At 44.2% G+C, this 24445-nt stretch overlaps 1 protein-coding gene across 44 annotated transcripts in view; it reads right to left on the bottom strand.

Annotated features, from left to right (window-relative positions):
* The window catches only part of DYSF (dysferlin), a 217533-nt gene that overhangs the window by 15102 nt on the left and 177986 nt on the right, over positions 1–24445 (bottom strand). For 43 of the 44 annotated variants that reach the window (XM_025994580.2, XM_072766912.1, XM_025994577.2 and 40 more), the window contains 10 exons: positions 18706–18804; positions 10679–10807; positions 10214–10369; positions 9511–9602; positions 6861–7031; positions 6052–6194; positions 4004–4143; positions 2657–2745; positions 2305–2400; positions 1758–1899 (listed from right to left, as the gene is read on the bottom strand). In XM_025994580.2, coding sequence (XP_025850365.2) covers positions 1758–1899; positions 2305–2400; positions 2657–2745; positions 4004–4143; positions 6052–6194; positions 6861–7031; positions 9511–9602; positions 10214–10369; positions 10679–10807; positions 18706–18804 — 1257 coding nt within the window. Of the gene's footprint in view, positions 1–1757; positions 1900–2304; positions 2401–2656; positions 2746–4003; positions 4144–6051; positions 6195–6860; positions 7032–9510; positions 9603–10213; positions 10370–10678; positions 10808–18705; positions 18805–20074; positions 20087–24445 lie in introns of all 44 variants that reach the window. The other variant, XM_025994576.2, reaches the window with a different exon arrangement.

Below are 24445 nucleotides of genomic sequence, written 5' to 3'. Positions count from 1 at the left end.
CCCTTCGCTCCCTTGCTCAGCACAATGACTGCTTCCAGCCTTTTCCACTTATCTCAAGTCATCTGCCAAAAAGTGCCAGGAGATTCTCCCTCCTCCTACTTTGTAGAGAAAACAGCCTCTGCTTCCCATGCCTCCTTGAGTACATCTCCACCTGTTACAATGAAGAGGGTAGCACCGCCTCCCATTGAAGCAGGCCAGTCCGCACCTCTCAGCCTGGTTTCCCATCCATTACCTAGCCCCTTGTTGGGCGTGCGGAGCACCAGACATGGAGGCCCCACTTCCCGGCCCCAGTGCTCCCTCTGCCCACAGCAAAAAGAAGTGTGTGTTTGATCTGGAGCTCTTCCCCAACAAACACCACAACTGCTTTGTTATGGAAACAACCTGTAATAGACAAACACTCTGAGCAAAGACAAACAAGATTCAACCTACAAAGAGGCTGGGGCTGTCCTTGACTGCACAGAACCCAAGGCTGTTGCTAAATTCTGCCTTCTGGCAGGCACTGTGCAAGCAATATCCAGGTGAAAGCATTCATTTAACCTTGTTTAACCCTATTTTCTTTGGTTTGATGGTTTCAGAATGTTCACTGGAACACTTTGGTTTCTCTAAAATGCAGATGATCCTGTGTGTCAGGCTGGGCAGGGGTCATGCAGGGAGGATGAAATGAAGAGAGCTAAAACTTCAGCAGTGCCCAGGAAGTATGTTCTATATACTTCATGAGTATATAGAGACACCCTTCATGAGACACTCGAGCATTCAGGAAAGAAGTCACAGAAGTTTGGTGGCTTGAAGCCTTGTGCCACTTTGGGAAGGAAATCTCATCTAAACACTAGAGAGGCATTCACTTTGCCCAATAGAGAGTACCTCAAGGTGGAAGGGTTCTTGGTGGGATGCAGGTGGTCAGAAGCTCCAACAAAGGTGCTCTCCACCTGCAGTCAGCTTGGCTATGAGGCCTCTCTGTGCTCTGGGGGCTCTCCCCAACGGCAGGTGCAGGACCACCCAGAAGGAAGGTCTGCCTCAGGATCTGCCTACTGCAGAAGACAAGACTTTACCACCCAGATGAGACCTCAATGAGGAGATGCTGAGGTCCCAGGACCCATCTCCATCCTCTGGTTAATGCATCAGGTCCCTTAGGGGCCTGCAGCTTGCAATGAGCTCAGGGAGGAAAGAAGACAAGGGCTTCTGGCCTGGAAGGCCTGAGCTGCACCCAGGAACTGCCCAGCTTGGACAGTGACCACAGGCACCAGACACAGAAATGTGCACGATGACATAGCAGGAGGGGCTTAGCTAAGCAACCCCAGTCCTGTGGACAAGCCAATCCATAGGCGAGGTCAGCCTTCCAGGGAAGCTCTCTCTATGGGGTCTGCTCAACTGCCCCTTCGACAGCCATGCTGTGTGTCCTTCGAATGTTCTTCCCACTCTGACCCTGCAGCCCTGCCTGCTGCCTGGTTTGTCTGGAGTAGGGAAGACAGCAGTAGTTTCAGGATCTGGATGGAGTAACATACGCTGGTTGTAGTACTAGTGCGGGTGTGGTTGTAGGGGTAGTGATCCTCATGATGGCAGTAATGATAGAAGTGGCAAAAATGCAGGTGGGGAGACAGGTGAAAGGGCACTGGTGGTGGTCATCAGGCAGGGGTGGCCATAGGGACTCCAACGTTGGCAGGGGGTGGGTGCTGGGGAGGGGCAACGCTGCCAGGGCAATGACACCCACAAGAGAAACCCCTAGGACCAGCACCCCTGGGGGTGCGCATGACGCTCACCTTCTTAGAGACGGTGCAGACTTGCTCGGCTGGCAGGTAGTCAAAGGGGAAAATGAACCTCCAGTTAAAGTTGCCTTCACCTCCCAGGGACCGGTAATGCACATCTGTCTTTTGCTTGTGCTCTTCAAAGCCAACCATCCAGCTGGACAACGTTTTAGAGAACATTTCTAAGTAAGGCTTCCACCACAACATGCATGCCCAACTCAGACAAACGAGGAATTACGGAGGTAAATGAACTTGGTAGAGGGTAAAGCAAAACCCATTCCCCAGAAATCTCCACGAAGCACCAAAATGTGCCATTAATTTTAAAACATTCTAACATCTCTCTTGAGGGACATCCTCAAACCTTGGAAGTTCAACCCAAAGATTTTTGTAGAAGCAATCCCGTGGGAGAAAGTCTCACCAAAGGCAGAGAGCACGCCCACCAGGCCCTCCTTTCTTTCTGGTTCCCCATTCCCTACACAGGAGCTCCCCCTTTCCACTACCCCAGAGGGAGCAGGGCAATACCATGGGACTGGGACAGGTGAGAAGGCAGATGACTCCCTACCCCTTCACATAAATATCACTCATCTTCTCCCCTGTGATGCTGAGGTCATCCAGGATCACGTCCTTTGTGTTCCAGATGATACAACGCAGGAAAAACCTGTGGAGAAGAATGGCTTAAGTCCACACGGATTTCCCACCAAAGGGACGGCAGTCCTTGACTGAGAAGCCAAAAAGCTGGCTTATCCAACAAGACCCTGATACTTGCCTGGCTGGGCACTTGGCCAGGCCCACACAAAAGTGATGCCCCGTGGCCCAACGCCTGGCCCAAGAGTGACCTCCAGGTCCCACCCATGGCTAGCTGTAAGCATCCCATCACCCTGCTCAGCTCCAAGCCTATGGCTGGGGTAAGTCACCTTCTGGCTCTCCGCGGGGTGATGTTGAAGGGAGGTCCGGGACGCCCCAGGGCCTTGGGAAATAGGTCGATCCACATCTGCAGCTTCCCCTGGGGAGACAGAACCCCATTCTCTCCTCACCTCTTTCTTTCCACCAACACCTACCAACCAACTGCTCTGTGCCATGTAGGTGGAGCACAGTATGAAGAACACCCAGGCCTGTCATAGAGAGGCTCACCACCCCAAAGAGCAGGTGCTCTACATGGGACTCCAGGCCCAACTGCAGCAGTGAGCCGGCTGCCCCACAGGCTGATGATGTGGGCCCCATGCTGGGGGCCGGGGGGGCAGGGGGCAGGACAGGCTTCTCCAAGATGATGATGTTCACGCTGAGTCTCAGTGTGCCAGATGAAAAAGGAGGGGGAGGGCATTTCCAGCTGAGGCAATGGCACACACAAAGTTTTGGAGGGTCAGAGGACACGGTTTAGTCATAAGAATTTCAGACGATTTCCACAACACGAAACCACTCTACCTGCCAGCCCTCAGCTCCCTCCCTCTCTGCAAGCTAAGTATTATTTTTGTCCCCATCCCACAGAGAAAGAGCAGGGATCGAAGTAACTTCTCCAGGGTACTTAGATAGAGAATGAAAGCTCATATATCAACACCTGCTGTGCCACTTTGGGTGCTGGCAACCACATACCAAGAAGAGAGCTCAGTTCCAAACAGTAGAGATCATGTCTCCTGCCTGTCTACAAAGGCACTTTCATTGCTACCTCAGCCCTTCTCTGCCTGTAACTTTCTTTCCCCCTCTTCCTCCTCCAAAATCCAGCCTTGAACTCACCCCCCCCCCCCCCAGGAAGCCTCCTGGTCTTAGTCCCGGGCCAACTGTCCCTCTGCTTCCCCTCCCTCTACATGAAGGATGCCCTTGGCTATCCTGGCAACTGCTCTCAGTGACAGTTCTGTCATTCTGTCATAGGATCCCAGGCTCCCTGTCTAGATTCCTCTCTGCAGCTCAGCCCCGTGCCAGCCACCTAGATGGCACTGACAGATAGTAGGCAAGGGCATCCTGAGGGCAGGCTGAAACAGTGAGGCTTCTGAATGACTCCTGGGAAGCCAGAGGTCTATCCACGGGGATAGAAGCAGTGGCTCAGGCTCACTCCCCAGGTCCTGAGGGGGCTGCAGGTAGCCAGGGGAGGCCAGCCCAAGGAGTCCCCTCATAGGCCAACAGTGGTCACCACTCAAACTGTGGAAAAACATGTCAAGGAGGGATTGGCCAAATTCTGAGCTCCCCACCTCTTGGATATCCATGTTGTCCTTAGGACAGGGCTAGCTTGGGGTCAGGGCCCAGGGGCCCAAGGGGCAATGTCCTACCTGTTCAATGTCTGGCTGCAGGGGGCTGTAAAGAGGCCGGGACTCCACATGCTCAGGGACCAGGCCCTGCTGCTGGAGGACATGCAAGGCCAGACGCTCTTCCACTGGGCCCAGGTGTGGGTTCGGGACCCGGCCAGCCTCTGTTCCAGTGAGAAGACAAAAAAGTTGTGGGCTGAGTGAGCAAGGTATGGTAGGGCTGCCTGGAGGCCTCGGGAAGGCCCTAACCCCTACACCCTCACCCCCCAACCAAGACACACTTCTGATCCTCAGGTCTCACTCTCTGCAAGGGAAGCCTCACTGTCCACTGGCTCCAGCTTGAAAATCCAGATACCTCACTGCCACCATTTCTACCAAGCCTCTTCCATAAAGCTCTTCCTCTTTGCCACCAATACAAATCCTCCCTGCCTACCAAAGCTCATCCCTTCCAGGAAGCCCTCCCTGACTGCTCCAGCAACCTCTCTTCCCAGATCAGCCATCTAAGTGCTTTTAGTACTATGGTGCTGCAGTTCACACAATCTGTTTTATTAGTAGCAATAGCTAAAACAATAGTAGTCACAGCCAACACTGACAAAACAGAAACCAGACACTGCTCTTCATAAATATTAACAGGTTCTATCCTCACAATAACCCTAGAAGGTAACTGCTATTTTCATGCCCATTTTACAGATGACAGAAATGAAGCATAGAGCAGTCACATGGTTGGACAGCAGGGCAGCTGAGATCACACCCTCATCTAGGAAAAGGGAGTGACTGTCCATGAATGCCCTTCTCTTCTGCCTCGTGCTTCCAAGTCCAGCTCCTACCTGCCAGGGAGTGGGTCAGGGACTGGTGCTGTGGACATGATGAGGACATACGGGTGTTTCAGACCCAGACGAGCCCAGCCAACCAGCCAGCAGCAAGAACTTAGGGCCCCCACTACAAAAACTTGAACAGGGGGTGGGAGGGTCCATGTGTGTCCAAACACACAAGTAGACACACGGGTATGTGCACTGAGGTGTGCCCATGCTCAAGAGCACAGATTTTCATGTGCATACACACACTCACATATGCACAGTTCATGTATCAAACCTGCCTCTCCCCTCACTTTAACAGGTACCACAAAGGAAGCAGCCCAGCACTGCAGCAGGACAACTGGGCCAGGAATCTGGCTCTGCTCCTAACTCGGTGACTCTGGGCAGGTCGTTAGTCACTCTTGGCCTCAGTGGCCTCATCTGCAAAAATAGGCAGATGTGGGATGTCACCATCAATAGATTCTGGCTCCCCTTTCTTATGAATCTATGACCATGAGCCCTGGCCCCTGCACTGAAGCTGCTCACAGACTAGCAGAAGGAAATGAGACCACCCCTAAAACAGATGCACATTCTATAGGAAAAGAGAATGGGGGTTGGGTTAAGTCCTCTAATGGAGAGGAGCTGGCTCAGGCATGACCTGGAAGAGTCGGGGAAAACAGAATGAGAAGGAGGGGGAGGTGAGGATGGGGGAATCAGAGCCACCATTCCCTTTTTATAACCTCAGCACCAGCTCTGACATCAAACATCTCTGAAACCAGCAGGAAGCAAGGGGCTCCCTAGGCCTGTAAACACCTCGGGGGAGTCTGAGCTGCTCCTGGTAGACAATGTAGGCCTGGGGACACCTCAGACATGCAGGGAGCACGCAGCAGAATTCTCAGGGTGAGGATTGGGCAGATGAGAGGCAGGGGTGGAGGCTGCAGGGCTTCCTGCTTGCCCCCTGGATGCTTTAGGTACAGGACCTGTGGGGGGGGGGGGGCGGGGAGGCGGGCAGTGGGGAGGTTGGGAGGGCTCAAAAGATACCCTGAAGGCCAGGCTGGTTAGCTAGTGCAATTCAAGTAGAAAACAATCTCAGAGGTAATCTGGACCCCAAATTCCAATTAAAGTCTGGCCACCCAAAGCCAGAAGCAAACTGATCCTATGACCCTGACCTGGCTTTACACTCACTCCTCATCTTGCCTTCAGAAAGGCCCCAACCAGGCCCTGACCCCTTAGGCAGAGGGAGAGCCCACCATGGTTCTGGGGTCACGCACAGCTCACCTATTTCTTCAATGCTGTATTCTTTATCCTGGAACACCACGTGGTCCGTGAGGTACACAGGAGCCTTGAGTCTGCGCTGCTGGCAGAAGAGGTGGAGAAGCTGGGAGGGGCGGAGCTGGTCCCTCCACTGGTTGGGTCCAGAGCTGAGGCCCAAACACAAGGCAAAGAAGAGATGCTGCAAGGCGCCATGGAGGATAGAGGGGTACACAGGAACCTGTGTCCCCACATGCATAGCCACCCACCCTTCATTTTCACACTGGGTGCCCTCACTCACCATGACGGGAGGACCCACTTCACACACAGAGAAACTGAAGCCCAGAGACAACAGGACTTGTTTAAATACATACTGAGTTAGAACCTCGATATTGCCAATTTCCAGATTTAGAGAATCAGACTCAAATGAGCCCCAAATTGACAGTGGGCAGGGGCTGTCCATGCGTGAATTCACCTGACATGGATCCCCATAAGCTCAACTGGGGCCCATGTGTCCCATTGTCTGTCTCCCTTCTCCTTTCCGTCCTTCCTCATTCTTTCCTCTACAGGGGCTTGGTAGTGTCTTAAGGAGAACTGGATTACGACAACACAATGAAGAGCCAGGTTCTTAGAGTCAGACTAACAGGTTCAAATGCTAATCCCACCACTACAAACTGTGCTATCTCTGGGCCTCAGTCTCCTTATCTGTACCATGGGGACAAGACGCCAGTTGGCTTTAGCGAGAGAAGGCCTATCAAGTGCTAAGCACAGGGCTGTCACACAGTAAGTGCTCAGGATTCGGGTGGCAGAGGAGCAACCAGTCCCCGTGCACCTACACACAGTACGTCTGTGGGAGTCCGCAGCGAGCCCCAAACTTGGACAGCAGCCTATCCTCCAGGTCAATGACTGTCTCCCCAATCTTTTCATCTTTGGAGAGGAGGTCATAGTCATAGAGTGTGATCTTCAGGTCCTTCTCCAGAGGCAGAGTGCAGGTCAGCTCGAACATCCTGTAGGGGGCCCAGGGCAGAGGTCAGGAAGCTACAGGCTCACCAGTGTTGTTGGACACCGTGGGTACTCAAGAGAGGGAAAGCAGGATAAGAGCAGGGGCTTAAAAGCCTTCCTTGGCCCTCTCCTCCCCTTCCAAGAGTGGCCCTGGAGTCCACCATCCTCGGGTCCCCTGTATATCTTAAAATATTATTCCCAGCACTCTACTGGTACTGCACTTTCCTGAGAGTGTGTGTGTGTGTGTATCTGTGCACATACACACATGGGTGTCAGATGTCCCCAGATAATCTGGGCTGAGCATATAGAAGGTACATGCCCAATGGACCACAGAATGAACAAAATGAATTGGAATAGAAAGTTAAACTGAAGTTTTTACCATGACACCAGGAGGCAAGGGATGTCAGGTTGCCAGAGCTCTGGAATTTACCAAGGGGATGGCCTGGGACCATCCCCTACTTTGAGGACATGTAGGGCTTTACACCTCCTTGTAGTGTGGGAAGGAGGATTTGTGAAAAGAGTTCTTTGGAGGGAGCTCCCACTGTGCTCTGAGATCCCCATTCCCCTTATAAGGTCAAATGTGACACAAGCCTGGCACCTGACTTATACTCAAAGAAGAGAAAGCAGATGGCAGCAGACAGGAGAAGACAGAGGCTACACTGCTTCCATCCTGGCTGGGACACCATGAGGCCAAACCCAAGCTACTTGGAATCCCACCGCCTGGGAGCTGGGGCTCCAGCAGTGAGACTCTGGAGAAGCCCATCTGAAAAGGGCCAACAGTAAAGGGACACAGCATCTGCCACTTCCCTGGAGAGTCAGTGGGTGGGCTCAGAGGGGCTTTCTGGAAAAGCACTTAGAAGAAAATATAACAGCTTTAAACATTTGCCACCCAGAGTGCCTAGGAAATATAAGGGCAGTGAATAAGCACATGGGCTCTCCTCTCACAGGAGCTCCCCTGGTCCTGGCCATGCATGATCCAGAAGCTCGGGGGCTAGCTGGAGGTTGAGAGGAGACATTAGATGGGACAGGGAGAGAGGCAAAGCCCCCTCCTGCCCCTCACACACACACATCCATGTGCTGCATGCAGCTACACCCAAAGTGGACCTAGCTGGGAAAGGAAACGAGTACCCCAGATAGAGCCTGTCAGGTTCATGATTATACATGAATGGACATTCTGGTTACCACCTTGAGACTGGGTTTAGGACAAAGCAGATTGCCTAAAAGTAAGCAGGAAAGTCACCTGCCTGGCACGGTTTCCACTCACAAAATGAGGAAGGTAACTCCCACAAAATAAATGTTCACAGGACATGAGCTGACAAAGACAAAGGTGTGTTCTCATTACGTTCCATGTATGTGGAACATACATGTGCATGTTCAGCATATGAGTTATACAAAGGAGTTTCTTCACTCACTCCCCCACCTGGCACTGGGCCCTGACACACACCTCCACCTGACTTGTGGAACAGGCCCAATCTGCTGCCCAGTCACCATTTGCCCATGGCCGCACTGCCAGCCACTGGAGCTCACCAAATAGAGCTCCTCCCCACCTTCTTCCCTGCTGCCCTTCCCTCCCATTCCAGCCTGTCACTCATCATAGAGGCTCATCACTGGCAAATGGCGATTCCCCAGGCTGACCAGTCCTTGCCACAGGGCTGAATGGCCCACAGCTAACCCTGCAGATACCGGCTTATGAATTCAAAGTGTCATGTGTCAATATCAGAATGACACATCTTCTACCAGTGCTAGAGAAATAGCCACCAACTTCCCTCTGTGAATCTGCCCTTTCTCCAGTCTAGTTAAATAAGCTCCCATCCAGCCCATTCAGGCTGCCTGGGAGCTGTGCCCATGTAAGGGGCACTGATTCTTCCTTTCCTTGTTCTTAGATTTCAAGAAGCACCTTACTACCTTCCTCGGTCTATCCTCTAGAGATGAACATGCAACAATAAAAGACAACAATGACTAAATGCAACATGGGATCCTGGATTAGATCCTAGAACAGTAAAAATACAGTGGGGAAATTGGCCAAATTCTAATAAAGTCGAGCATTTAGTAAAATATCAATTTTGACAAAATGAACCATGGGTTAAGATGTTAATGTTGAGGGAAACTGAGTGTGAAGCATATATGAAAATTGTGCTATCTTGGCAACTGTTCTATAAATCTAAAATTATTCAAAAGTAAAATTAATCTAAAAAACAGAATATTTAGCAAATGCAGGCTCTGAGTTTCCATTTAGATTTCTGATCTTTGAGGTAATTGTTTATGTGATTAAGTAGGAGCTTCTGCAGGGACTCAAGCCTTCAGCACATAATGAAAAGCAAGCTGAGGTTACACCCCTACAGCCCTACAAACATGCAAGATTAGGGGCTACAGCTTTGGGGCAGGAACTGGGCACTTCCCAGGGGCAGCCGCGTATCCCGCACTATGCTGGGGGTTATCCAGATTGCACCTCTACCCCCCAGACCCAAGCTGTTCCCAACCTACTTTCCAAACACAGGCTCCAGAGTACAGGGAATGTAGTTATCCTGGTCACTCACTGATTTCTTCCCTATGGAGATCTTGATGTAAGGATCACACTGAAGGAAGAGACAGGAAGACTTCAGTGAATTCACTCTCCCAACACACTTCTGAGGCTTCTTCGGTCCCCTGCCTCCCAATGGAGGTAGGAGGCCAGCCATCAAGAAGTTGCCATCTTGCCATTGTGCCAAGTCAAGGGCCCCATCCTGCAGGCCACCACACTAACTGGCCCTGAAACGGACTTCTAGTTACAATCTAGCAGTGGAAATGGGGGATCTGAGTCCTCCATACTCCTAAACCACCGCTCTACTGGGAGAAGGTGAGTGAGGGCAAGGCTCATATCCTCAGAAACACAGCAGCTTGCATTATATATGTGACTGAGCCAGCTAGGGTCCTCTCTGTGACCTCTGCTTCAGGATATCGAAGGGAGAGAGATGGCCAGACTTTTTCAGCCCAACCCAGCCCAGGCTGGTCTGCCCCAGATGCCTCTTGCAAGCCATAGCCTCCAGTTAGGTCCAGAGTGTGCTCAGGGTCAGTTGTGGCATGAAGAAATCTTGAAGTGTATGTACTGACCTGTTAACTCTCTGGGGGAGAGCTGTATCCAGATTCTGCAACCCGTGTGCACCCCAGCCTGCTGTTTTGGGAGAACTGAGAGCTCCCGGAATGTTACCTTCCCATTGGGGTCCTTGGGCTGCAGTCCAAATGCTCGGATGATATAGATGCGGACCAGGCACTCCTGAGGCCCTTGGGCAGCCAGCTGGTGGAATTGTCTCGGGGGCATGGGAACAGCCGGGTCTTCTGGGAGGGGATAGATTTTGAAGAGGCCCTGAAAAGAATTCATCTCATTCATCATCATCATCACCAACACAACCACCATCATGACCATTACCCTCATCTCTGCCAGAGTCATGACACCTGAGATCACCACCAAGTTCACCACCATCCCTACACCACCATCAGATTCTGCATCAACGATGTCACCTTCACTGTCACCCACATGGTCACCATGTGCCAACATCAACACCACGGTCATTACTGCAGTTACTAAAGTATCCCTGATCCCACCCCTTTCACTTGTTGACGCCACTTCACAGTCTCAGGCCTCCCGGGTAGGGACCTGTTCTTAAGAACTTACCTTAAACTCCCCAATAACAGATGGGTCCTCTGTCTCCTCCTGAGTCTTGCCCCGGTAGAGCTTGAAGGTGTTACAAAAGTCAGACAGGCCCTCAAAGGCCTCCACGTTCTCCAGTTGTGTGTCATAGACCTGCCACATGTGGGGACAAGAAAGGGGGACGAGGGAAAGAGAGAAAGAAGAGGGCCAGCCAAGGAGGAGGAAACATGGCAGTATTTAAGAGAAGATTGCCAAGAAGGAACAGAGAAGAAAAGGAATAGGGGAAGGGCCGTGTGCATATGTGAGAAGCAAAGGCAGGTAGGAGAGGGAAGTGAGAACAGCCAAGAACAGAGAGGGCAGAGAAGGAAAGGGCAGAGGTGGAGATGAAAATGACGCCAAGAGTGGAGAGGAAAAAGAGGGGAGGTGGGGGACAGGAGGGGTAGGATGGGGGGAAGAGGGGAAGACACGTGTTCAGCACCCTTAGCGACAACTTTCTGGTGAATCCAACATCCTAGGTATCTAGGAGTCATCACCTACATGGCTGGTGTATTTTTTTAAGAGAATCAAATCCAACAAACACAAATGAAAACTTAACTGACATTTCATTTGAAGATCTAGACAGAACTCTGGAAAATTCACAGGTCCATGTTTCAAGCCACAGATGCTCCCTGTCCAGGACGCCCAGGTGGTACCAAACACTGAGCCACAGGGGCCTTCTAAGCACAACTTTAAATTTGCAAACTCCAGGAGCACTGGGTAGTTCAGTCAGTTGAGTGGCTGCCTTCAGCTCAGGTCATGATCTCAGGGTCCTGGGATCGAGTCCTGCATCAGGATCTCTGCTGAGCAGGGAGTCTGCTTCTCCCTTTCCCTCTGCCTCTCCCTCTGCTTGAGCATGCTCTCTCAAATAAATACTTAAAATCTAAAATAGGGCAGCCCCGGTGGCGCAGCGGTTTAGCGCTGCCTGCAGCCCAGGGTGTGATCCTGGAGACCCAGGGGATCAAGTCCCACGTCAGGCTCCCTGCATGGAGCCTGCTTCTCCCTCTGCCTGTATCTCTGCCTCTCTCTCTCTCTCTCTCTCTCTTTCTCTGTCTCTCATGAATAAATAAAATCTTTAAAATAAAAAATCTAAAATAAATAAATAAAAATAAATAAATTGTGCACTCCATTTATCTATTCTGTTCCTCTCAAACAGCCACTGACTTCTATTTGTTAGACTAGTTTTTGGAATTGCTTAGGCTTAAATGAAGCAGTAGTTTTCTATCACAAATTATAAAACATACCTAATGGTGACATTAAAAACTTAATATATGTGCTAGGTTGGTTACACCTGACACTGACAGCCAAGATGCTCCAGGTAAGTCCCTTTCTCATACGGCTATTATTCCTCACTTAGGACAGACCAAATTCCATCCCTTCCAAGAAATAATTAATTAATGATGCAAGTGAGGCAGGTTCATTATTAAAAATTTGAAAGTACGAGCAAATATAAAGAAAATATTATTTTTGTCTCTCATTTTGATTCTCAAAAATAGCAGCTAGTTATTGGCTTAATATTTGATAAGTACCATTTTGAACATGTTCTTGATCCCTTTATATACTTTAAGCATTTCAAAGGACAGTTCCTTCACTTGTCAATTATACTACTTCCTCTGCTCCAGTTCCTTATTTCTGTTTATTTCTGCTTTTATTTTTATTACTTAGTTCTTCCCCCTGCTTTAAGGGTTTTTTAATTCTCTGTAACTTCTTCCATTGAAGCTTTATTTTCTTTTCTCCCCCTATTCTGATAAGGAGACTGCTTGTTGCTATAAAATTGTCTCTGCTTACTACTGCTTTGGCATGGTCTCATTTGTTTTGACTGTGACGTTATCATATTCATTTTCTTGCCATGCCATAGTTACAGTTTTATTTGTTTTGTTTTATTTGATCCAAGAGCTAGATGCTTTTTTTTTCATTCTTTTGTTTTAATTAAGATAAGCTTGTAAGGCTATAAACTTCCTCTGAATGCTGCTTTAGCTATAACAAGTAGATTCTAGTATGTGGCATTTTATCCTTGTTTCCCAGATATTCTGCAGTGTGGGTTTGTGTTTTCTCTTTCACCAAAAACTGTTAAAAGAGAGATTTGGTTGGTTTCTTTTTTAATTGTCTAGTAGGAAAGAACTTTTGGGCTTTTGATCTTGTTATTAAGTTCTCATTTTACTGCATTATAATCAAAAATCATTGTCAGAGGTATGCCATTTTTTGAATTTTATTAAAGTTCTCTTCAGGATGTGTAATGTGGTCCATCTCTGGAACTGTGCCAAAGGTATGGCCTTTGTTTTCAGGCTACAGGAGTCAATCAGGTGAATAACTATGCTCTTTTCTATATCTTTTCTGTATCCTCTTATGTTTGTGTTCCCTTGAAACTGACATAAACTAAGAGGAGAGAAAAATAAGCTTCCCCTACCTACTAGTTCTTTCCTCCATCTCCATCTCCTGTAATTTCTGTTTTGTAAATATTCGTGTTGCATTATTCAGCACATAGATATTCTCATAACTGTCATCTCCTGGAATTGCATGGTTTAATGTTATAAAGTGTCATTCTTTGTCTCATTTAATTTGGGGGACCTGAATCCATTCTCATTTAATAAGAAGATGGTGACTTCCACTTTCTTTTCGCTTGCATTTGCCAGACACACATTTTCACCATCTTTCATTTCAACCTCCATGAATCTCCTTATTTTGGAGTTAGATTTTGCTTTGAGATCTGATTTAAATTTTGTAATTGAGTGATTGATATGACATGCATTGATATTATCTGGGTTTATATTTATATTATATTACATATTTTATATTATATATTTATATTATTATATTTTTATTTTACATATATTTATATTATATTTACATAGTCATATAATAGGTTTATGTTACAGTTTCCAATTTTGCTAATCTTTTTTACATTTTGCGTGGTCTGTTTACTCTGTGTGTGTACATTTCTGATAAGCTGAGTTTATATTCTAATATTATTATAAATTTATATATATCAGAAATTCTCTAAGTTCTGTATGTCTTTAGGGACAATATCTATGAGTTCCCTACTATAGCAATGATAAAATGATGGAATTTTATCTCCCTCTCTCTCCCTCACTCAATTTTAAGCAGTATTTACTCCATACTATTTGCTTATTATTTGCTTATACTCCTCTTATTTGATTTGCCAATTTTAAATATTATCTGTCAACTCTATCTATTCTATAACATGGCAATCCATGTACTTACTCTGTATCCCGTTATCTTTCTTCCTTCTCTATGTGCCTAATTTTTTTCAAGATTTTATTTACTTGAGAGAGAACACACGAGCAGTGGGGAAGGGCAGAGGGAGACAGAGAAGCAGACTCCCCACTGAGCAGAGAGCCCAATGCAGGGCTCAATCCCAGGACCCTGGGATCATGACCTGAGCTGAAGGCAGACACTTAACCAACTGAGCCACCCAGGCACCCCTGCACCTGATTTTTGTTACTTCCACATTTTTACTGTATATATTTATGTTCTGTCCAGTTACCCTAATTCTTCCATTTATGTTCATTGTAGGTCTAAGGCAAAATATGATCACAACCATTCCCTTTGTTCTGGCTTTCCCAGTTATCTTCTAATTGACTAAGTTCAATATCTAGGAGCTCCTCAAGATGGGAGCACGAGACCCATACCCCAGTTCTTGAATATGCACCCTTTGTAGCTATCATTCCAAAAGGCAGATAGGCTGAATATAAATCCTGGGCCACCCTTTCTCTCCTTGAAGGTCTTACACATGGCACATTACTGTCTTGGGGTATTAAATATTGTAATGGAGAAACTGAAGCTACCTTGACTTATTTCCTATTTTAAATGACTTAATGTTTTGGGGGTCGTGTGTGGGCAGTCAGTATGACTGCCACAAAAATTCTTTATCCCTAAAGTCCAATAACATATACTAGGATATGTTTCAGGGTTGACCAAGCTGGGTCGATTTTTCCTGACTCCCAGTGGACACTGTAGTGTATATATTTGAGTATTCTTTCATTCCTGTGACATTACATTAAACTCTTCAATGTCTATTTGTTTTATTTCATTGTTTTGGTTGTCTTTCTTAGAGACTCCAATTATGCAAGTGTTGGATCTCCTTTCCCGACTCCTGGATCTGTCATTTTCTCTTTTTTTGTTTTATATCTCTGTTTGTTATTCCTATATCATTTTGCTTACTCTCATCATTTCTGTCCTCTACCCCTTCCTGTGTTTTCCACTGTGGCCATCTGCCCTGCATGCCTTCCAATTTTATGTGTTCTTCTCCTTGTTTCCAGAATCCTACCAGTTCAGTTTATCTTTTCTTATCTCATCACCCGTTGAGTTCTTTCATTTCTGCTTTGCATGCTGACTGTCCCACTTCTGTAAAGTTCATAGCAACATATTTCATTTCATCTGCCTGTTGGCAAAATTTTTGATAGGTATAGATCCTCTTCTTTTGGTTAAGTTTTAATTTATATTTTCTTTTTTCATGGTATTTCTGAATGAATGCCCTAATAGTTCTTTTACAATTACTTGTCACTAAATGTATTGGATTCTCTTGGCCCGATTACTTCCTTTGTTCCAACCACAGATGCAGACTGCTTCCTGCAAATATGGCTCATCTATGATTCTTGTGTAGCTCCACCTTCTCTGCTTCTCTGAACCAGACCAGGTGTGAGAAGCATTTGTCACCAGCCTGAACCTGACTCCAACGTTCGCATATCCATTGTTGTGAACAAGGTGGATCACTTCTATATTTCATGGTGAAACTTCAACTTCAGGAACTTTTTTTTTCACTACTCATTTTGAAAGTTTTCAAGCACACACAAAAGTAAAGATAACCGATAACAAGCACCCATGAGCCTATAACTTGTCTTCAATAATTCTCAACATTCTTTTATTAGGAAGGATGGGGTTTTCTGAGATCTGCTACCACTATAACCTATCATCATTTTCTCTTCATTTACTGCCGAGTGGCTTCTACCCAATCTTGGTTGCCTTTGGACAGCCCTTACATGTATTTTGGAGTCTGCGGGTTTTATTTGTTTCCAACTTTTACTGAAAATGGAGTTTGTGGGTTTGAATGATTTCCAGAAGAAAAGGGGAAAAAATGCTGACTTATGCAGCCATGTTCGTACTGGAAGTCTCAATAAAATACTTTTTAAATTTCCAAGTGGTTGGTCTTTTTGTTTAAACTTTTGTTATTAATTTCTCATTTTATTGCATTTTAATCTGTCTTGTATGATTTCTGTTTTTGGTAATTTATTGCTAAACTAATATGGAATCAAATTTGGTAAATATTCTCTGAGCATTAGGAAAAATTATATTCTCTATTTTTTATTATTTTTATTCTCTATTTTAAATCTACTTTTAATGTAGCTTAAAAATATTTACCTTGTTATTCAGATCTCTTATTTCCTTATTTATTTACTTTCTGCTTCATCTGCCTAGGAGAGAGGTGCATTAAAGACCCTACTGCATGGGATCCCTGGGTGGCGCAGCAGTTTGGCACCTGCCTTTGGCCCAGGGCGCGATCCTGGAGACCTGGGATTGAATCCCACGTCGGGTTCCCAGTGCATGGAGCCTGCTTCTCCCTCTGCCTGTGTCTCTGCCTCTCTCTCTCTCTCTCTCTCTGTGACTATCATAAATAAATAAATAAAATTTTTTAAAAAACATTTAAAGACCCTACTGCAACTTTAATTTCTCTCATTTCTTGCTTTCATTTGTGTGAGGTATGAGTTTAGAACTTCCAACAATTTTTGCTTTAAATATTTCTAAGCTTTATTTTCCTGTACATGAATGTGTGGGCATTTTCTCATTGAGACGTGTATCTTCTATTTATATAAAACACCCCATTTTGCTTCCTTTGCTTCTTACTTTAAATTATATGTTTCTCTTTTATTTGCACTTATTTTGTTTGCCAAAATATTTATTTTTTAGATATTCTAAGTTGTACTATTTTAGACATACCTCTTAAGAACAGTCTAGTGAGTTTTGAATTTTATTTCATCTGAGAGCCCTTATCACTTATTAGAGAAGCTTAATACATTTTCATTTACTAGGAAAAGAAATATGTATTATTTTTTCTATTGTGTTTTTCTAGGATTTCTGTTTTTTTATGCTTTCTTGTTTGTATCTTTTGTTTTCTATCTTTGCTACCGATACTATGAGTTGTACATTTCCCCCATGCTAGTAATTTCCAAAATATGAGTTTTTTTCCCTACCCATTGTGTTGTCCATTCTCTCCATATTGCTACAGGCTATTTTACAAAAACTCTTGGTGGTGGTTTTCTTTTATTTACTTATGCTTTAAGGACCAGTGTTCCTTCCAGGTCTGGTTTTTTTCCCCCAGAAACAGGTTGAATGTGTTTTGTTTGGGATGGTCCATCTTCACTTGGACACTGTCAGAGATCTCCTTGGAGAGGTCAGTCTGGAGGGCTGGGTGCCAGTTCTATGTCCCGCCTCTGAGGGAGCAGCAAAGGGGCCAGGGCCATGGGCCACACTGGCAGGAGTCCTCACTCTTGGTTTCTCTCATTTTCTGGCAAGGCCACAGTACCACATGCCAGACCTAATGTGTCGGACCTTCTTCCTGGTACACAAATAGTTTAGTCTCTTTGCCCAACCTCACACACCCAACTGTAAGTCAATGAAGAATTTGCTGCCTAAGGAGGCCTATGCCTTTGGATCCACTGCTCTCCTCATCTCTGCACATCCAGGCCTCCAGCCACAGTTCACCCAGAGGCCCCTAGTGTGTCAGAGACCACTCTTGCCACCTTGTAGAATCACCCTCCAGAGTGGCCACCAAAGGCTTTCAGCCAGCAGAGCTACCTGAAAGCCCAGACCACCCACCACTCCAAATGACCTCCAATCCCATTCAGCCAGTCCTCTTTGGGGTGCTCTTCGGGCCCCTTTCCTGTCTCTAACAGCCTTTGCATACTTCCTCTAAGCTGGCATGCCAGATAAACCAAGGCAAAATACAGGACACCCATTCAAATTTGAATTTCAAATAAATAGCAAGTAATTTTGTTAGATAAGTATGTCACATGCAATTGGGGCATAAGACATACTTATCTAATAATTATGTAAGATCCTTATACTAAAATACTATTCCTTGTTTATCTGCAATTCTACTGTAACAGCATCCTGAATGCATTTGGCAACCCGCTCCAGGATCCTCCCGACTCCTTCGGAGTATAACTTTGAGTCACCTCTGGTTATCTTTTTTAAAAGGAGTCTACTTTTAAAAAGCCTAATTGTATTTATGGAATTTCCTCAAAATACCAGAATTTGGCTGACTCGTGCCTGGCTTTATTTTTGTTTGGTTGGTTGGCTTTGGGGGGAGATAGGGGGTGTTTTTTTTTTTTAATGGAAACAAAGTTTACCATATTTTTATATTTCTTAGGCAATTTCTGTCCCAACTGTAGGGGTGGAGTAATCAGAGCTACATTCTCAAGCTGACTTTTTCCTTTTCATTTTAATACAAATTTTTTATTATAGAAAAGTTCAAATAACTTGAAAAGAAACAGAATAGTATAACAAATCCCTAAGTACCCATCTCCAAGCTTTAACAGTTTTCAATATTTTGCAATTTTCATAATTTTTAATATTTTGAAAATCTACCAGAGGGCCACTCATATCATCTATCTTCCTGTTTATTTTTCTTTCCTTTCTTTCTTTTTCTTTTCCTTTCTTTTCTTTTTTCTTTTTTTTTTAAAGCATATTCCAACAAACCCCAGGCCAGGCATTATTTCACCCATAAATACTTCAGTATTTTTCAACATTCTTCCAAAAATACTTTCTTGGTAATTCCAGCCCACACTGACTTCTTGCTCTAAATCAGTGGGTGAGCTTTCTCACCTCAATTAATTCATCAGGACTCATCGGCTCTCAGGCACCGAATGAGGAGATACACACATATAGTCAAAGGAAGTGACATATGAGTATATGTTTTGTCTTCTGTGGCACCCCCACTGTCCCTCATGTGTGCCCAGGGTCTTCTAGCCAAAGAGCACACTGCAGAAAGGCCTCACCTTTAGAGTGTCAAAGCCCTTCTCCAAGTATGAGCCGCACTTTTCCCTCTCCCCTGTGGAGGCAAAGAATTTGCTCCACCAGTCAATGAACTCTTCCTCCTAAGTGGATAGAAAAAAAAGAGATAACTTCAGAAACAGAATTTGCCAAGCAAGGCCTTTCTGGACCAGACACATAGCAAGGCTGATGGGCCGGCATGGACTTCAAAGCTCTCCTATTGGATGAGTTCCAGGAAGCAGACAGCCAGAACTCCCCATCACTCCAGGGACAGACTGTGCAGACCAGATCAGAAAAAACATTTGAACACCTGCGGCATTGGGAGGAGGCTCTGGTCCTGGCTCTGCCCTTCATTCATTGTGTGATGCTGTTAAGCTCTTGGTCCTCCCTTTTCCTTTCTGTAATGTGGACATGATCATTGTCATACCCTCAGAAGGTACATATAGTAACTCTTTAATGAAAAATGTCAGTAATGTGGTATTTATGAATAAATGCAGTAGACCCAGGAGAATTCAGACCCCAAAGAGCTATCCTGCCTTCCCAGCTCCTAAAAAAGAAGAAGCATGAAAAATCAGAACTTGGCCTTCCCAAGGTCAAATCAAGGCAGAGTTCCTGAAAATCAACAAATGCTTACTAAGTTCCCATTATGCAAAAGACAGTATGCTATATGGAGGAAATTAGGTGAAAAGAAAAGAAGTTTGTGACAACACACTCTCTCCCCTGTCCTTCTGTTGTAACACATACCAGTCTCCTCAGCTCCACACATCCTGCACATGGTATGTCTATAGTCTCTCTTAGCTCTTGTGTCTAGAATGTTCCTCCAGCTCTGTCCTGTCTAGACGTGACTGTCCCATCACCCAGGGAGTCAGCAAGCCTCCTGAAGGCAGGACGGTCATTCTTCCTCAGTCTCCTTCCAAATCCTCCCTGGAGCTGGGCACTCATTCTGTGCCTGTCAATACCATTAAAACTCACTCAGTTAGTGGGAAGGGCCAAAGACAAGGTGTGAGGAAAGCCCATCTGGAACTTGCTTTTCCTCCTCTGTATAGGGGTATGCTAGGAGATCTCCCAAAATTCTGCTCTGATACTATAAAATCATTGAGATTGTGAAAATGCTGGTGGCTCCCTTTAAATTAATGTTCAGTCCTTTGAGTTCTGGCTTCTTATGGGTGAGAACCAGCTAGAACCAGGCCAACAGTACCTGAGCAGGCACAAAGGGGACAGGGTAGGATGAGGTTATCAGAGTCTCCACCCATACTGGTAGTGTGGCCCTATCACCCACTGTGTGGCCAGAATGTGATCCCCAGACACACAGCACAGAGTATGGGTATCAGAGTAAGGCTGAATCTACAGAGCATCATTGTCAGAACAACTTACCAGGAGGGCCTTCTGCAGCCAGAGGAGAGAAAAGGCCATTCAGATGAGTTAGAGACAGCATAGCAGAGTTTCTGGCTTATAACCACTCTAGAAAAAGCCAGCACTGAGGCAAGGCCTATCCTAGCCCTGATATGGTAAGTTTAATTTAAAGAGAAAGATGCCATGGGTGACTGAACATATGCAGACATATATACCAAAGGTATAACACAGAAAAATATATTTACATAGACATTCCCAAGAGAGATGTTTATACTGCAATGCACATATACCCCACAAAAGTACATACACCAACACGCAAGCATATATTGCACACAAATAGAAATGGCTAGATTGGAAGCCAGTTTAGCTAATCCCTCCTAAGTCTTTCTTCTTTTCCCCAGCCCAAATACTTAAAGATTTGAGTTTATTATTCAGGCTCAGAGTCAGGCACAAATAGGCAACCAACCAGTGTGTTCTGTCCAAAGAAATAACAGAAGCACACTAGTTGTGGGAGAGTTGTTACACTTCCCACAATCTTGAAAAACCCAATAATTTTTTTAAAAAGGAATATTAAGACAGAAAATCTGAATACCACTAACAATGTCAATTAAGAAGACAAACATGTGATTTAAAGACAGAAAGAATACCTTCTTTTCCAACACCACTGGAGCACTTAGAAAAAATTAAAAGCCACAAGCAAATCTCAATAAAGTACAAGAAAAAGCCGTATCAGTCACATTCTCTTAGCATAACACAGTAAAACTAGAAACTAATGAGAAATTTAAGAATGAAAAATCTCAACCTTTTAGAAATTTAAAGGCACACTTTAAACTCTCCTGGGTCAAAGAGAAAATCAAAACTAAAATCATAGATACTTAGAAAATACCAACAGTGAGAAGAATCTGCCCCCAAATTTTCAGGTTAGAGCAAATTTGTCCTCAAAGAGGTGTGTCTGGGTGGCTCAGTGGTTGAGTGTCCACCTTTCGCTCAGGTTGTGATCCTGAGATCTTGGGATCCAGTCTCGCATCAGGCTCCCCAAAGGGAGCCTGCTTCTCTCTCTGCCTATGTCTCTGCCTCTCTCTTTGTGTGTCTCTCATGACTAAATAAATTAAAATCTTTAAAAAAAAAGTCTTCAAAGAAAAATTCAATCTTAAGTTCTCTTGCTTTTATATAAAAAGAATGAAAATAATCTGATAGCTCTAGAAATTGCAAAATGAAAAATAAGAAGACCAAAATTTGACAAGTAGAACTAATATATTAGGAAGGAGAAGAGTATTATAAATTATAATTAAATCTCAGAGCAAACTTTCAAAGGCCAATAAAATAAATATTATCAAATCTAATGTTTAGAAGCAGATACACCATGAGGAATGAGAAAGATCAAATAGAATATTATAGAGAGAATTAAAATATTAAGAGATTTACTACAACCAAATCAGTGACAAAATGGAAAATGTAGATAAAGCAAGAAATTTTCTTGAAGAGCATAAATTCCCAAAATTGATTCAAAAATAATAGAAAACATGAAGAGATCAGTAACCCTGAACATGGAAAAAGTACTTCCAAACAGACATCGGGCCAAGATGGTTCCTTTGGAACAAAGTTCTATCAGTCTTTCAAAGATTAGATCATTCTTTATTACACACACACACACACACACGCACACACACACACAGCTTAATCCCATTCCTGAATAGAGACATTAAGATACTAATAGATTACAGCAATAGATCTGCCATGGTCAAGAGGGATTATTCCACAATGCAGGAGTGGCTTGACATCAGTGATTAAAGAGGGAAAACCAACATGATCATCTATAACAGAAATTTGCAAACTACTGCCTACTGGCCTGGCCACTTGCTTTTATAATTTAAATATAATCTGTGGCAGCTTTTCAGCTACAATAGCAGAGTTGAGTAGTTGAGACAGAGACCTTAAATCCCCCAAATCTAAAATATTTACTCTCTGGCCCTTTAAAAAAAAAAAAAGGTTTTATTTATTTATTTGAGAGAAGGAAAGTGGGGTTGGTGTAGGGGCAGTGAGGCTCGATCTCCTGACCATGAGATCACAACCTGAACCAAAAACAAGAATCAGATGCTTAACCGACTGTGACACTCAGGCACTCCCAACTCCCTGACTCTTTAAGAAAAAATTTGCCACCCCTAATCTATAACATGCAAATAAGAAAGGGGGAGAAACAAACGATAAAATCTTCAGTTTTTAAGTTTTAAATGAAACTCTCCATTCACTCCCATTTACTCACTCTCCTTCAATTAAGAATAAAAGGAAGCTTTCTTAGCATTTTATAAAGAATATCCTAAAGCAATGGGCAATATTGTGCTTAATAGTACCAGAAATTCTCCCTTCTGGGCTTTTGTAAATAGGGCTGCCTCTGCCAATAATTTTCATGTGATGTGGACACAAAAAGGCTGTAAATCAGGGTGATTGGGAACTAGGATTTGGGAGCCAGACTAGCAGAGTTCAAATCCTGCCACTCCTGGCTGTGTGACCTTGGATAACTACTTAACTTCTCTGTGCCTTAATAATCTTTAAAATGAATAAATAATAGTACCAATTTTATAGGGTTATGGTGAGGAATAAGTGAGTCAATAGGTAGAAAGAGCTTAGAACAGTGCCTAGCACATAAGGGCAATGTCAGTATTTACAGCTATCACTGATCATGATATTATTGTGTCTTTGGTGTGGACCAGGTTAGTTTCTAGGGCAAGGGCTGGCTCTCTCACAAAACTGCCAGTGGGAGCATAGCTGGCCACAGTCTACTCCAGAAGGCAATTTGGCTGCATGTTTCCACAGCCTTAAAAGTGTGCATGCACTTTGACCCATCAACCTGTTCTGGAAATCTATCCAAAGAAAGTAATGGTAGATATGCATAAAGATTTAACTTCATTTATAATAGTAAAAATTGGAAACAACTTCAGTATCCAACAGAAAGGAACTGTTTGGGAAACTGAACATCCACATGATTAAATGTTATGCAGCATAAAAAATGATGCTGTTGAAATACATTTATTGACATGGAAAGTTATTCAGAACAAATGAGATTTATAAAAGGTTAAAAAATGAATAATTTGATTTCATTTTAGTAAAGAGATCAAGCCCCAAATGTTCATAGCAATTACCTCTGAATGACATTATAAATGTTTTGTTTATTCCTTCTATTTTTGTGCATCACTCAAAATTTTCTAATTTTTCATGGTGTGCACATATTCCTTCCATAATTTTAAAAATTAAAGATTTTAAAAATAAAGGATAATACCAGGATGCCTCAGAAAAAACATGACCAAGAAAATAAAAAGATAATCCCAGAACAATAGAAAATACTTACAAAGTGTATACCAGAGAAGAGATTTGTAACCAGATTATATGGAGAACTCACACAGCTCAATAATAAAAAGCCAAAAAGCCCAACCAAAAAGGAGCAGTGTATTTAAATAGGCATTTCTCCAAAGAAGATCAATAGATGGATAATAAGCACAGGAAAAGGTGCTCATCATTAGCCAACAGGGAAACACAAATTGAAACAACTGTGAGAAAACACTGCACATCCACCAGGTTGGCTATCATAAAAAGTCAGATAATAACAAGTATTGGTGAAGATGCAGAGAAATTGGAACATTACTGATGAGAATGTATAAAGGTACAGTCACTTCGGAAAGCAATCTAGCAGTTCTTCAAAACATTCAACAGAGAGTTATCGCATGACCCAGCAATTCTACTCCTAGTTGTAAAACCAAAGAGAAATGAGAACTTACATCTACACCAAAACTTATGCAGAAATGTTCAGAGAAGTATCATTCATAACAGACAAAACATTGGATCCGAATGTCCATCAGTTGATGAATGGATAAAGAAAATGTGATATATCCACACAATGGCATATTATCTGGCAATAAAAAGCAGTGAAGAATTGATGGGCAGTACAACATGGATGAACCTTGAAAAAAATGAGCTGAGTGAAACAAGTCAGTCACAAAAGACCACATACTCTATGACTGCATATATATGAAATGTCCATAATAGTCAGACCTGAGACAAAAAGTAGATGAGTGGTCACCTAGAGCTGGGAGTGGTTGGGAGGAGCTGGCAGGTGTATCCTTGGGTACAGGATCTCTTTGGAGTGACAAAAATGTTCTAAAATCGATGATGATGATGGCTGCACAACTCTGTTAATATACTAAAAAACACTGAATTGTACAATAAATAGGAACTTATATCATGTGGATTATCTCAATGGAGCTGTTGAAATAAAAAAAAAAAACAAATGATCAAATACAAGCTTATAATCTCTAAAACAACCACAAAAGCGGGAATCTCAAGTATGTATCTTAAAGAAATAAGAGTCAAAAAAAATTTTATAAGATCAAATGGTCA

The sequence above is a fragment of the Vulpes vulpes genome, chromosome 8 (assembly GCF_048418805.1).
Source record: "Vulpes vulpes isolate BD-2025 chromosome 8, VulVul3, whole genome shotgun sequence".
Lineage (NCBI taxonomy): Eukaryota > Metazoa > Chordata > Mammalia > Carnivora > Canidae > Vulpes > Vulpes vulpes.
This window is presented reverse-complemented; position numbering and strand designations above follow the sequence as displayed.